This window comes from Trematomus bernacchii, unplaced genomic scaffold (genome assembly GCF_902827165.1).
Source record: "Trematomus bernacchii unplaced genomic scaffold, fTreBer1.1, whole genome shotgun sequence".
Classification (NCBI taxonomy): domain Eukaryota; kingdom Metazoa; phylum Chordata; class Actinopteri; order Perciformes; family Nototheniidae; genus Trematomus; species Trematomus bernacchii.
The window spans coordinates 1,313,813-1,327,383 of NW_022987668.1; the positions used below are offsets into that span (position 1 = coordinate 1,313,813).

General features: G+C 39.1%; 1 protein-coding gene across 1 annotated transcript in view; it reads right to left on the reverse strand.

Moving 5' to 3' along the window:
* The window catches only part of LOC117487213 (contactin-associated protein-like 4), a 70,389-nt gene extending 58,177 nt beyond the window's left edge, over nucleotides 1–12,212 (reverse strand). The window contains exons 1-3 of the mRNA XM_034135884.1: nucleotides 12,099–12,212; nucleotides 8,205–8,301; nucleotides 4,415–4,525 (exon numbers count right to left, since the gene is read on the reverse strand). Of these exons, the coding sequence (XP_033991775.1) occupies nucleotides 4,415–4,525; nucleotides 8,205–8,301; nucleotides 12,099–12,212 (322 nt within the window). The remainder of the gene's footprint in view (nucleotides 1–4,414; nucleotides 4,526–8,204; nucleotides 8,302–12,098) is intronic.
* Between the last annotated feature and the right edge of the window lie 1,359 nt (nucleotides 12,213–13,571).

Here is a 13,571-nt window from a genome sequence, read left to right on the forward strand (position 1 = left end):
CTTCTCTCTATATTTGAAAAAGCTCACTTCAGGATGATTTTGAAGTGCCGTCCCTTTGTCCAAACTCCCTTTGTCCAAACTCCCTTTGTAGTGACTGCCATAGATGATAGAAATATATTGATGTCTGTAAAAAAGTTCTCAAAAAGGATTTGAGTCTGGGCTTTCTGCCAGTCGAGTCACTTATCAGTGGAGTGAGAGGATGTACAAATGTTGTGCTAGCTTTGGCCTTTGTATCTCCTCATACAACTCCCACATTTCCCTTAAGAATTACATTTGATGAATCAGACCCTAAGGTCAGAGTTTTTTACTTTCAAACAGTCAAGTTTTTTGGAGCTGAGACCTCATGATCATTAGAGAAATCTGATTCTGTCCAGAGGCAGTTATTGTAACTTTGCCATTCCCAAGTTACATGACTTACTCCTGCGTTGGTAGAGATCACTGTATCAATGCAGTATCTGTATGCCCGGAATAAAATATGTTGAAATGCCCTCTGCACATTTTGAAGAGTTGAGATATCTTGGATTCAATGTCTGGATAACAGCTGGTGCAAGAGAGGCAGAACCAAGTTATTCTGCAAAACAGTGCTGACAGCTTCACCACAAGCTAAAGAAAAGTCCCTTTGGCCATCAATAATGCACTCTTATTCTGACAGGACGTCTCTTATTCTGACAGGACGTCTCTTATTCTGACAGGACGTCTCTTATTCTGACAGGAAGTCTCTTATTCTGATAGGATGTCTCTTATTCTGACAGGATGTCTCTTATTGTGACAGTCTGTCAGTCTGAGAACTGTGGAGCTGGATGTCCAGTAATTTACAGTAAGTGCTTATAAAATCATATTTTGTATACAGATGTTAATCATCAACTATTTGGATTTGCACTTTACATTGATACAACAGAATAAGAGGTTTTACCTTCAGTGCTTTACCTGCTTAGTCTCATCTAATATAAAGTATGTCCCTAATGTCACTAAATTAGCGTTCAGTTCTGCCCGAATTATTATATTTGGTCATTTCAATAATGTTTGAACATTTGTAAAATAACATCCGGCAGTGCTGGAGAAAAAGCTGCAATGTGGATGAATGCGGTTTTATTTAATTTTCAGCCACAATGGAGATTTTAATGTTATTAAACCAACTATTCTAATGGCAATAGGTTTTTATTGAAAAATATGAAAATCCTGGTGCAGTCTTGCTTTAAGTCAATTTAATGTACATGTAAGTGTCCCTGGGCGATAACAGTTTTTTCAACATACTTTTACTAGAAGCCTCCAGGTAAAAAAAGGAAAACAAATTAAAATACGTGTTTTTTATTTAGATTTGACCTGAGTCACGCAGTAAAAACAGCCGACAAATTGCCTAAACAAATTATTTGTAATTGGAAAATATGCATCTTGAAAGAGTAATATTTTAAATGTGCATTCACCCCAAAGCTCTAATGGGTTAATCCAAAAGTTAATAGAGCACCAGCAAGTGTTTGCAGGAAGCAGAAAAAGCTCCTCGAAGATTCCCTGCTCATTTAGCTGGTAAATTAAGTCTGAAAGAGGCGTCTCCTCCTGCAGAGTGACTGCAGAGGATGAGGAGCAGCAGCTGGAGGAGAACAACCACCGGGGGGATGTTCATTTATTCAATGATTTATACAGAGAACAGCTGGGAATCTGGAATTAGAGCAGTTTTGGTTAACGTGTGTGTTTGCTTTGAAAACTGCTCATTAGATTTATTGATGAGTTTAATTCAATTCAAATCGCAGGCAAGTAATCAATAAGGTTTTGCAAACTGAGAGCTGTTATTGTTAGCAAGAAATCATTGACAAGGAAAAACAAGAGCTAAGAGGGGAGATTTTAGGCACTGAAAGCTCTGCGATTGCTTGACATCTATAGGCCCTATTATGTACATTTTCAGGTTCATATATATATGTAGTGTCTCTACTGGGACATGTCTCCATGCTGTAATGTTCAAAAAGCTCTTGATTTTTCTCATACTACCTGTGCTGCAGCACCTCTTTTCACCCTCTGTCTGAAATCAGAGCCCAGTCTGCTCTGATTGGTTAGCTAGTCGGCTTGGTCAACCGCTTAGAGATGTCCCGCCCCTCAGCCTTTTACTATTATTATTACATTGCATTTAGCTGATGCTTTTATCCAAAGTGACTTACAATAAGTGCATTCGACCAAGAAGATACAAACTAGAAGAAAACAGAATCATATAAGTACATCAGGTTTCATAGAGCCAAAACATTTCAAGTGCTACTCAACTAGCTTTAGATAAGCCAGTCCTTAGTTAGTATATAAGTGCTTTGTTAGCAATTCTTTGTTAGTAATTCTATCGCTTTCTTGACAATGTGTTGGAGCCAATAGAAGTTACACAATGATGATTTATCTTTCCGTCATGTTTCATTTCTTCCGCATCTTTTTGCTTCTCTCTTTTTGCTTCGTGCAGATAAACTCACTTCTGGCACCACACCATCTGATTTCCCTTCCCTTTCTCGTTAACGAAGATTGAACTCCAATCAGTAAACAGCCAGAACTACAGTGAAGGAACTCAACATGTGTGTTTGCTCACAGCTTCTCCCATCACACACACCCAGAAGACAGCACCCTGCAGAGTGTGATTCCTGCAGTCTCCCAGGTGGAGAGAATCATTAATATTGTTTATTGTATTAAACACAAAGCCATCCTAACTTTTCCGTCTGATTCTCATCTCCGTTCAATTATCCTGCCGCAGCGTGCAAAAAAACAAAGGTATGTATCCTCAAAGCCCCCCACATAAAGTCGTTTTTGCTACTTTTTGCAATCCTTCTGGTGACAAATAACCTTTTGCAAAGTGTTTGATTTACACCTGCATCACAATTACCTGAAAACTAAGAAAACACCAGATATACTTTGGTTTTTAGTTTTATCTGTTATTCCATACCCCGTCAGGTGTCTGTCTGTTTGTGTGTCTTTGATGTTGTGTGTCCTGCAGGGTGCTACATTATGGGGCGAGCAGTGCCGCTGCAACGCATCAGAAACAAACAGAAACACAGGGGAGCTTCCTTTCACTACTTATTTTTTGGTGGAAACTCAGGGTGTTCAAATAAATACATTCATTAAAAAGAGTGAGGAGAAAAGAGGACAAGATTGCAGCGATAATTTATTGATGTTAAACTGCTAAATGTTATATGCGTATACTCCGGAGTATAGCTGAGCGAGAGATGGAATGAATGAAAGATCACACTGCGGTGCGAGCCTAAGGGGGTGCTTGTTCCTTATTAGCAGCAACATGCAGTCCCTTGATGGTGGGTCAGATATTATCATGAAAATCCTTACTTTACCTTAATAAACCTTTATTTCTGTATATTTTCTTCAAACACAGTATGCTACATAGGGCTGTGCGATTATGGCAAAAATCATAATCACGATTATTTGGGTCAATAATTGATATCACGATTATTAAATACGATTATTCATTGACTTTGAAAACATCTATTTATTGAACTTTAAAACAAATACAAATAATAATTTGAACAGTATCTTTTTAACTGTTGATTACCCTGAACGTATAATTCAACTGAAAAACCAATACAAAAATAAATAAAATAAATGATACATTTAAATAAATAATATCAAAATAATAAATACCAATAAACAAGATCAACAAATATTTTGGAGCACACTTCAACAAGCTACTAAACATATATAAATATGATAAATAAAAATAAATTAGATAAAATATGTCACAACCTAGCAAAGCAAAATAATTGTTTTTTTTCGATTATGTTGTTTTCGTAATTGTGGCAGGCCAAAATCGTAATTGCGATTAAAATACGATTAATTGCACAGCCCTAATGCTACAGGTGTTTTTGCATGTCCACAACCTCATGCGGCACTAATGAACTGTGCATCTGTATTAAGGTAAAGCTGAAAAGACCATCACTAAGTTCAGAAACTGAAAGAAAATCAACATTTTGGAAAATGTATTCGCAACCAACATAAAGAATAACAACCCAAGGTCCAACATTTTCAGTTTGATTAGCATGAGCTAATAGCTAACCTATGAGCAATGAAGTGCTCACTAAGACATCAAGCAGACACAGGTACTCTCACAAGACATTTAGTTTGTTAATATCCTTGTTGAGGCCCAAATATAGCACAGCAAAAACAACAAACAAAGCAAAGAAATAGATTGGAATGCTGTTATTAGCTTGTTAGCATTGCTAGCTTCTGTTTTTATCTGATTACAATCCTGCACTAGCTATTTCCTGTCCATTATTGCTTTTGGCCACAAAACGTCAGTAGATTACACATTCTAGATTTCGTTCTGCAGCGTAAGACGGATGCATGCAATCAAACAAATTGTTCAATATTTGTTAGTCGAACAGTGAGAACAGAGTGCCACCGGAAAATATCAGCAAAGATGATGGTAGTCACTGTCACTCACCTTCTCTCCGGTTCAGTTTAGCAAACCCCGGGCCGTGGCTGCCCGACAACTGTGAGGAGCTTCTGAAGGACGATGGCAGCAGATTGGATACGAGAGGACTGTGACACACCTCTGTGAAACACAACAGAGGAGACAAATGGTTTATAATAACTACAGAACTCTTAGGAAACATACCACTGATCGTTGAGGTCCTTTCAGTCTTTTCAAAGTAAGAACGCCTTCCTAAAGTCTGAGATTTATTGAACTTTATCCCCAATTATTAAGCCTTATATATCAACCTTGTGTTAACTGCTTTTTGACTGACAGAGACATTCATTAGACTAACTGGCCTCTGAGGTGGCTTACCATACCATATACACTCTGATGGATATAGATTTTGTAAAAAGACACACCCTGTTTCACTGACTCACAGACACTAAAAGATACAGTTTTTCTATGAATATTTCTATACATTAATGAGCATTTATATGCAGGAGCCTTAAATTGTTAATGGATGTTTCCTCTATCGCTGAGAGGAGAATATCTCTGAGAGCAGAGATGTATCTCTTGGGGAGATTATATTAATGAAGGATCTTGAGCTGTCTTTACTTTGTTTAGTCAATCGTTAATCAGACTTGGCCTCGCTGCTTTGATATTGGATTCCTGCCCGTTGAGGGAACTTACAGAGATGCTTTGACTTTGGTCTCTCTTTCATGGGGCTTTGATTTTATCCGGCTTTTGTTTATCGTCGTGAGTTGTCTGCACGCTGTTAGAAAAATCTGTTACAATAAGTCTGAGGTATATGTTCCATCATTGTGCATTGCAAACCTGACATGAACTGTGACATGTCTCCATGCTTTCAGGTTCAAAAAGCTCTTTATTTTTCTCATACTGCCTCTTTTCACCCTCTGTCTGAAACCAGAGCCCAGTCTGCTCTGATTGGTTAGCTGGTCGGCTCTGTTGTGATTGGTCAACCGCTTAGAGATGTCCCGCCCCTTAGACTATCACGTACAATGTGGGAGAGATTCCCTCTGGAGGAAGCTTTGGGATTTTAGCCTTTGCAGACCATTTACATGCACAGAAACCTATATAACACACTACAGGAAAGGGAATACAACCAAAACGCATAATAGGGCCTCTTTAAGTAATACTAAAAGTATAGCAGCAGCAATAATGTCACAAGAATATAAAACATATCTTCTATCTTTATCGCTGTACCAATTATACATTATTATAGACCCAGAAATAATGTAAAAGCTTGAGGGGCAAATTGCACTTCTGGCCAGTGGCTAAGAGACTCAGAGGAGACACTACAAAAGTAGAGGAATTATAGGATGTCTTGTGGTGGATACAAAATGCTGCTGACTTCCAAAATATGAAACTAATTTCTTCTTCTGACTTGACTAAAACCAGGGAAGCACAAAATCGTCTGACACATCATCAGCAAGTGGAGATAAATCTTGAGCACAAACCTCTTCTCGAAACACTGCGCAGTAGTGAAGACAATCCTGTGAAAAGTTAAAATAGATATTACTCTCTCTTGCATACATGATTTACTCCTAATAGCTTTAAGGAGAGCTGGCCTGGACAAACTCAATTCATTTAGTGGTTTAAGTAGGGCAGTCATGTTTAAAATAGACACTTAGTATGTGTCCTTTTTATTCAGAATCTTTAGAAAGAAATAAGCAGAAACCTCTATGGACACGCTTCAAATGTTGTATTACCCTCATATTAAAGGTGACTGCAGTATATAGAGACTGGATTGAAATGCTATTATTGATCAGCCTCACAGGATAAAATAAAGAGACTCTTCACACTGAGCCTCTGAAGAAATATATAAGCGTAATAACATGGTGCATTTTCCACTGAAAGCCATCAATCTGCACCTCAATCAGCAGTCAAGTCACACACTGAAACACTTAAAATGTCAAACTGATCACCACAGTATCGATCAGATTCTAGCAAAGTGGTGCACTCTTCATTTGACAGTCCTATACATGTGGAAACAATGTGAGATGTCTTTTCTTAGAGCGGTAATGTCTTCCTGCAGTTTCAGTGCAAATCAACCGTTTTATTAAAATACGGGGCTCTCAACAGCTCACTGAATATAATAATAATGTTTCCGAACCTTGATGTACGTTCACCTCATCAAACATCTAACCTACTAGAAAATGAAAAATTATTGTGTAAATCTGCTTTTTCCTCTAGCTAGCTTTAGCAGTAGCATTAGCTCTGAACTCTCTTTAGCTCTGCATTGGAAAAACTAAGCTTAATACAGCCCTAATAACATCACTATTGGTAAGAAAAGCTAAGCATTGCAGAGAAATAAGTAGAATGCTAATAGATTGTTATGTTTGGTTACACAGGCACTGTCTCAGTAGCTCATCAACTGCCAGCTTAGCTTAGCCTAGCTTGTTTAGCTCTACTTGACTTCCATGTTTATCTTTAAAAACACAGAACAGAATCGAACAGAAACCATTCAGTTGTTCGTGAAACTGACTGCACTTTTGGTGAGGTTATTCTCTGACACACCGAAACGTTTTTTGTACTTTTGACACAGACATGGACACAGAGGACTGGATATAATGCCTGCTGAAAGAGTTTTAGCTCCACAGCCCCTTGGCTTAAACAGAGGTATTGTGAATCATCAGTTTTCCTCACTCTGTCAGCTCTCACAATGTCACAATGAAAGCTCGAGAGCACAATAAAGCTCTCAGGACTCTCAGCACACCCATGACACGTGTCTAATCATTATTTATCGCTTCACCAGTATCCTTTCATCCATCCCTCTCTACATCCATAGCATCCACTTTGCTATGTTCCTGAAATATCAACACTAGATGGGGTTGAATCAAGCTGAGAGCATATTCTTCCACTTCATCAATAGATATACAGTACAGGGTCCTGGTCATTCACAGTTCAGTGCAGCTCACTGTGCATCTCTCACAATACAGTATTCATTAAGCCATGCATCTCCGAGCACAGTAATCACACCAAAGCCTGCTTTTGCCCTCAAATATGAACCATAATCCTCAAAATAAATTGTGTTTTTTGCAGACCTGCACAACCTCAATCCGTAGTTTGACCAAGCAGAGTCAAGGCCGCGGCTTCCAATTAAATATGTGCATTTGTTTTAATAATGTGAATAATATACTTTTTCTGTTTTGAAATCTGAAACTGTAATGAAATGCATGCTTTTTTTCTCCACCACTTATGCACTCATTTAATTTGAGATGTTATATAAGGGTAAAAGGACAGAAGCGAGAGCAGCATAAATAGTGCATGCAATGTATAGTTACATCACGATTTACATGTCAGATTTAGATGTCATTTTTTATACAAAGTGACATTCTGAGTGCATGAAAGACCCTTTTAGTAAAGCACTCAGTTTTAGTCAGCACTATTGCTCAGAAACTAAATAAACTGAAGGATTCCCAAGTATTTCAGACATAATAATAATCATTAAACATCTTAAAAATAATTAGGATCTCTAATTGAACCCAGGAAAGCTGTGTAAGCACTGCCATGAAATGTTTTCTCTTACTCCTAAAAAAACATTATCAATCCCAGTCAAATATGTACGTTTTCTGTTCAATTAAATTGATTCCTTTAACTACTATAGGGGTAGCAGAGGGACTTGAGTATGTGGGTGTGTGAGTACTAATCTTTAATTAAGAATTGAGGAGCAGAATTTGAAAGTTTTCTGCAGCAATCTCACTAACTTTTTTGAAATGTCCGTAAGCTATTTTGACTTGAGTGTGAATTGTGGCGCTGCACTTCATCAGACCGGTCTGGTGTTTTCTGCTCTGACCTGTCTGGCTGCCTCCCTGCACGCCTCGCTGGCTCGAGCAAAGATCCTGTCTGTCAAACTGATTCTGAGCTACTGTGGGAATCAGCACATCCTCTGCCTGCAGGCGGCAAAACAATGCTTCCAGCTTCATGAGAGTCATAAAGCAGAAATCTGGTACACCGATGTGACTCTTGCCTTCTGAAGCTTATCCATCCAGAAAATGTCAGTCAATATATTTGTGCAAAAATATATATACAGTAGAGTGTGTGTACAAGTAAGATCACTTACAGTAGAGCGTAATCCACTGCAAAAGAACAACATAAAAGTATTGCAAGTTATACTATTGAGGTGCTGTTAAGTTCAGTTAGTAGTTGCCGTTATCATGTATGAAACAGTATGTATTGCAATACGATAATAATTTATTGTCAGATCAAGTCTGAAACTTGACTTGCATCACAGCAGCTCCATTTGCAACATCAAACAAGGACAAAAGTGAAGACATGATACAAGGAAAACAAACATTTAACATAACACCACGATACAAGGGTAGTGTATTCAATTGCATCGACTACATTTGGGTGCTACTTGCTTGCAAAACGGATAAAAGGTAAACTGACAAAACTGCATTATCTAACAAAAGTGCATTGACAAAATCAAACTATTTAAAAAAATATATATATTAATAATCTGACGTGCAAATCTGAAAACTTTCCCTTGTACCAATCACATAAAAAAATCCTTGCAAAGTTCATAACATGCAGAAAAACCAACAAACTCAAGTTCCTGATGATGTTCCTTCGACACAGATTAAGTCCACTGGGTGTCTGCTCTGAACAGAAAGTGTTTGTTGTCCGCTCCCCTGCTGGGAGGGCCTGACCCTCTGCATACATTGTTGAATTTGAAGGTTGAGAAAGTGTCCATGCAGGAAATTGTCAGAAACAGCAGTTGTCTTTCCTGTTGGGGCTGCTCTTGTGTTCACTGATGCATGTCCTAACTGTGCTCACTGGCTCACCAACAACTAATTTGGGACAAGGGCACGGAAAACATAAATAGCACCTTGGGAAGCACAAGACAAGTCTGGTTCAAAGTCCTTATTAGTTTATGGATTCACTAAGTTTGTGGCAGAATGTCAAGTGTGCTCCCATCATCACAACGAAACTTCTCCTCTATTGGAGCAGCGCTACAATTTAAAGAGGCCCTATTATGCTTTTTGGAGTCTTTCTTTCCATGTAGTGTGTTATATACACCTGAAATGCCTCGATTGGACTCCTTTGTTTACTTCCGGAAGATAGTGACATCACTATGTAACACAATACAATACAATACAATACAAAGGGGTTTTATTGGCATGACCACATTTTGAACATAGTATTGCCAAAGCATTCCGCACAAGGCATTATAACAAAACAAAGACAAAAAGAAACATAAATGTGAACAATACATGTGGCACAACAGCACAACACAAAACATACTACACTCGTGCTTCTATTGGCTAGCGCTCCAACACATTGTACGTGATAGGCTAAGGGGCGGGACATCTCTAAGCGGTTGACCAATCACAACAGAGCCGGCCAGCTAACCAATCAGAGCAGACTGGGCTCTGGTTTCAGACAGAGGGTGAAAAGAGGTGCTGCAGCACAGGCAGTATGAGAAAAATAAAGAGCTGTTTGAACATTAAAGCCTGGAGACATGTCCCAGGAGAGAAACAAAATACTGATATGAGCTTTTTGCAAGCACGAAAATAAAAACATTTACTAAAGATTATACCTAAATCCACTTTCATGCAGAAAATGCCACACAAAGGGCAAAATATAATCATAAACTAGACACCATATACCTGTCCACTTGGCGCCCTTTGTCCAGGTCAAAGACTTTTTCAAATCCAACGTTTATGTGTGTTGCAACTATCAAAGTGACAAAACCACAGACAGACAGAAATACTCATGGCAAAGTCTCCCATGATGACACACACGCACATTCAAGGATTAAAATGTCCTTTTAAGATATTGAGATACCAAGATATCACAAGATAACAACAATGATTAAAATCTTGGAAAACGAAAGAGTGCAACTCTTCAGCAAATCCTTTTTTACTCTGAGTTGGGCAGGTTTAACTTTCATCCCATCTACAAAGACAGAAAACTGAAACCCCCACAGCTGCAGAGTTACAGAAGGTTACAGAATCTGGCTCATGAATGGAAAATTAGACTGTAATTGCTGAACTGGCTTGGAAAACACGACTGACTTTATCCCTTGAACGACGCATTTGAAGGCTTTTCCAGTGGAGCGAAGCATGAATAAAGAAATCCTAAGTGTATTAGACGAAAAGCTTAATGTTAGTCCATGTTCCATATTCATAATTTAAAAAAGAAGTTAGACTCATTTGAACATTGAATCAAACAGCATACATCTTCAAAATAGCTGGCAGCTACTACTTAATGACATGAACAAGAACATGACTCTTTACTGTCACAGAAAATGGCTCTCATTGCATAAATATTTTAATTTTCGTCATTTGAGCAAAAACGTCCTCAGGCTTTTCAATGTAACCAAATCAGAGAAGATACAACTATATTCACCATAAAGAAACCTGAGACACAGGAAACCAGAGGCAAAAACATTTCTAACACACTGCAAAACAACTTTTATACAGAAGGGACTTCACTTCTTTACCCATGATATTGATGCCAGTCGGACTTTGTACATTCAGAGTTTGTACAATGCTCACCATTTGCACCCATTTAGCCTTCAACACTGCAGTAGCCTAGATTAAACATCAAAGACAGACTGTGTGTGTGTGTGTGTGTGTGTGTGTGTGTGTGTGTGTGTGTGTGTGTGTGTGTGTGTGTGTGTGTGTGTGTGTGTGTGTGTGTGTGTGTGTGTGTGTGTGTGTGTGGTGCAGGTCAGTGACACATATAGCTTCTTCATCTCACTGCCATCACTATATGGGCTCAGAACAGTCTCATAATACACTCATGCACACAGAAGGATTCAAACTTGTATTTCCGGATCCACACTTGTGTTTGTCAATGCACACACAAATGTGTTCCGTTTCATATACATGTAAATAAAATCCAAATACAGAAAAAAGTTTTACATATGTATTTTTGATCCTCACATATTTGTGTTCCGTTTAAAACCTCTGAACCTGCAAACACAACCCGCTTTCTGTGCATGGATCGCTGTGCATTCGTGTGTGGGTTTTTTGAGACTCCCCTGACGGTCACCCGATTCGTAGGCCTACTTGTAATTTTTTCTATCTATAGCCAATCAGATATCTCCTTCATTCTAAGCCAATCACATGAGGGTATGATTTCTTGCGTTCATGACGTAGCACTTCATATACGCATTTTGCGCTGTCCGGAGCTGACAGGTCCATGGAGCCTGCAGGCGCTAATCTCAGGACCGAAGGACCGTAGCATAGTCGTCTTTATTTTGACGGTATTATTATTCAAAGATAAATAAGGAAGTGTGTGTTATATGAGATGGCAGAGAGGTTTCAGCTCCGATTATTAAATCAAAGAGGCTTAATGTTTTCGATTATATTATTTCACTATAGCTACAGTATGTGGACGGTGTCAAGGTCCAATGTTGACAAAATTAATTAATAGCGGGTGTAACTAAAATACAAGATGTTTTTATTTATATATATATTATTATTATTATTAATAATAATAATAATGTAAAATATTTTATTTGCGTGCATTACCTGTTCGGAAAGTGGCGCTGTACTGAGAGTGGCGATGTTATTTTGTAATTATATAATACTTGTTGTAATAATGGTGCGTTCACACCGGACGCGATGCGAATAATCGCTCGAGTTTCATGCTGGGAGTCAGCTTCTCGAGCCGTATCTGGCCGTGCAACACTTATACTGTATGCCGAAGCAGTGGCGGACTGGCCATCGGGACGTACCGAAGTGGGCCGGTTGGGCCACTCCGATCGGCCCACCTCGGTACCGGTAGGGGCGGACTGGCCATCTGAAGTTGCTTTCTTTCTCTCTAGGTCGTCCGCAGACGAGCCCTCCATCGTCGCTTCCAGTCATCCCGGTTCTCCATATAGGATTTGGGATGGCTTTGTTCTTCATGGTTGGCTTTACTATGCTGATTAAGGACTGGGGGGCGCAACTCCTCTCAGTCCTGGTTTTAGTTCAGAGTATCCTTCTCCTAGATGGGTTGCCTTCCATGGCTTTGAGCCCCATCTGCCCGGGGAGCATTGTAGGGAACGGTGCCTTGCTCAGGGACACCTCGGTAGCACTTGGTCTTGCCGTGACCTTCCAGTTGCCAAGCCAACTCCCTATCGACTTCGCCACCACCGCTTTGACAGGCGACAGAGGTCCACCAGTTCACTGTCTAGCACCCACGGAAAGTGGCAATGTACCTTAATAATATAAAAGCTTGTATTTGCGTGCATTTCCTGTTCGGAAAGTGGCAATGTACTGAGAGTGGAAAACAAATATGTGAGGATCAAAAATACATATGTAAAACCTTTTTCTGTATTTGGATTTTATTTATGTATATGAAACGGAAAACATGTGTGTGTGCATTGAAAAACACAAGTGTGGATCATGAAATACAAGTGTGAATCCTTCTGTGTGCATGTGTATATAATGAGACTGTTCTGAGCCCATATCACTACTGCTGCAGTCATACTTCATTCTGTATTTGTGTTACGCCCTCTGCCCCCGAAGAAACGTTAAAACATAATCACCTGTTGAATACTTGAGCTCTGATGATCTCCCTCTAATGTTTCCTCTTATTGATTCCTGAAGCCGTATTTCACAGGTGGAACAGTGTGTGTAAGCTACTGATCAGCAGTTCTTGACAGGAGTTGGCAGGCGTTCAGTTTCACAAACACATTTCAGAAGAGGGGTGCTGAAACAATGGTCTCCTAAACGTCATCCTGCTGCCGCTGTTTTACACCCAGAGATTTTAAAGAGGATTTAGTGCTAATTTTCAGGTTCATATGTTGTGCCTCTACTGAGAAATGTTACATGCTTTAATGTTCAAAAGTTTGTATTTATTTATAATGATAAGAAATGAAGACACACTTGTTATCCTCCTCTTTTTTAACCTACTTTGAAGGACAGGGATTATCTTGTGGCCATAGATGATTACACATTTGAGCGGACAAATATGAAGTGTGGAGTTCCTCAAAGCTCCATTTCAGGGCCTCTCTCATTAGCATCCTTATGTGTTAGCTCAGATCCTTGTGTCCTTACCTGCCCACTCCAGCTTTGTTGTGTTAATGTAATTAGTCCCATCTCTATACAGCAGTGGCGAACCGTCAGGGCCTTCAAGGTATTCAGAGAATACCCTGGAACACTCAGATAAAACAAACAAAAAATCGATTTCATTATATAAATAAAATGTAATAAAATGTATATAA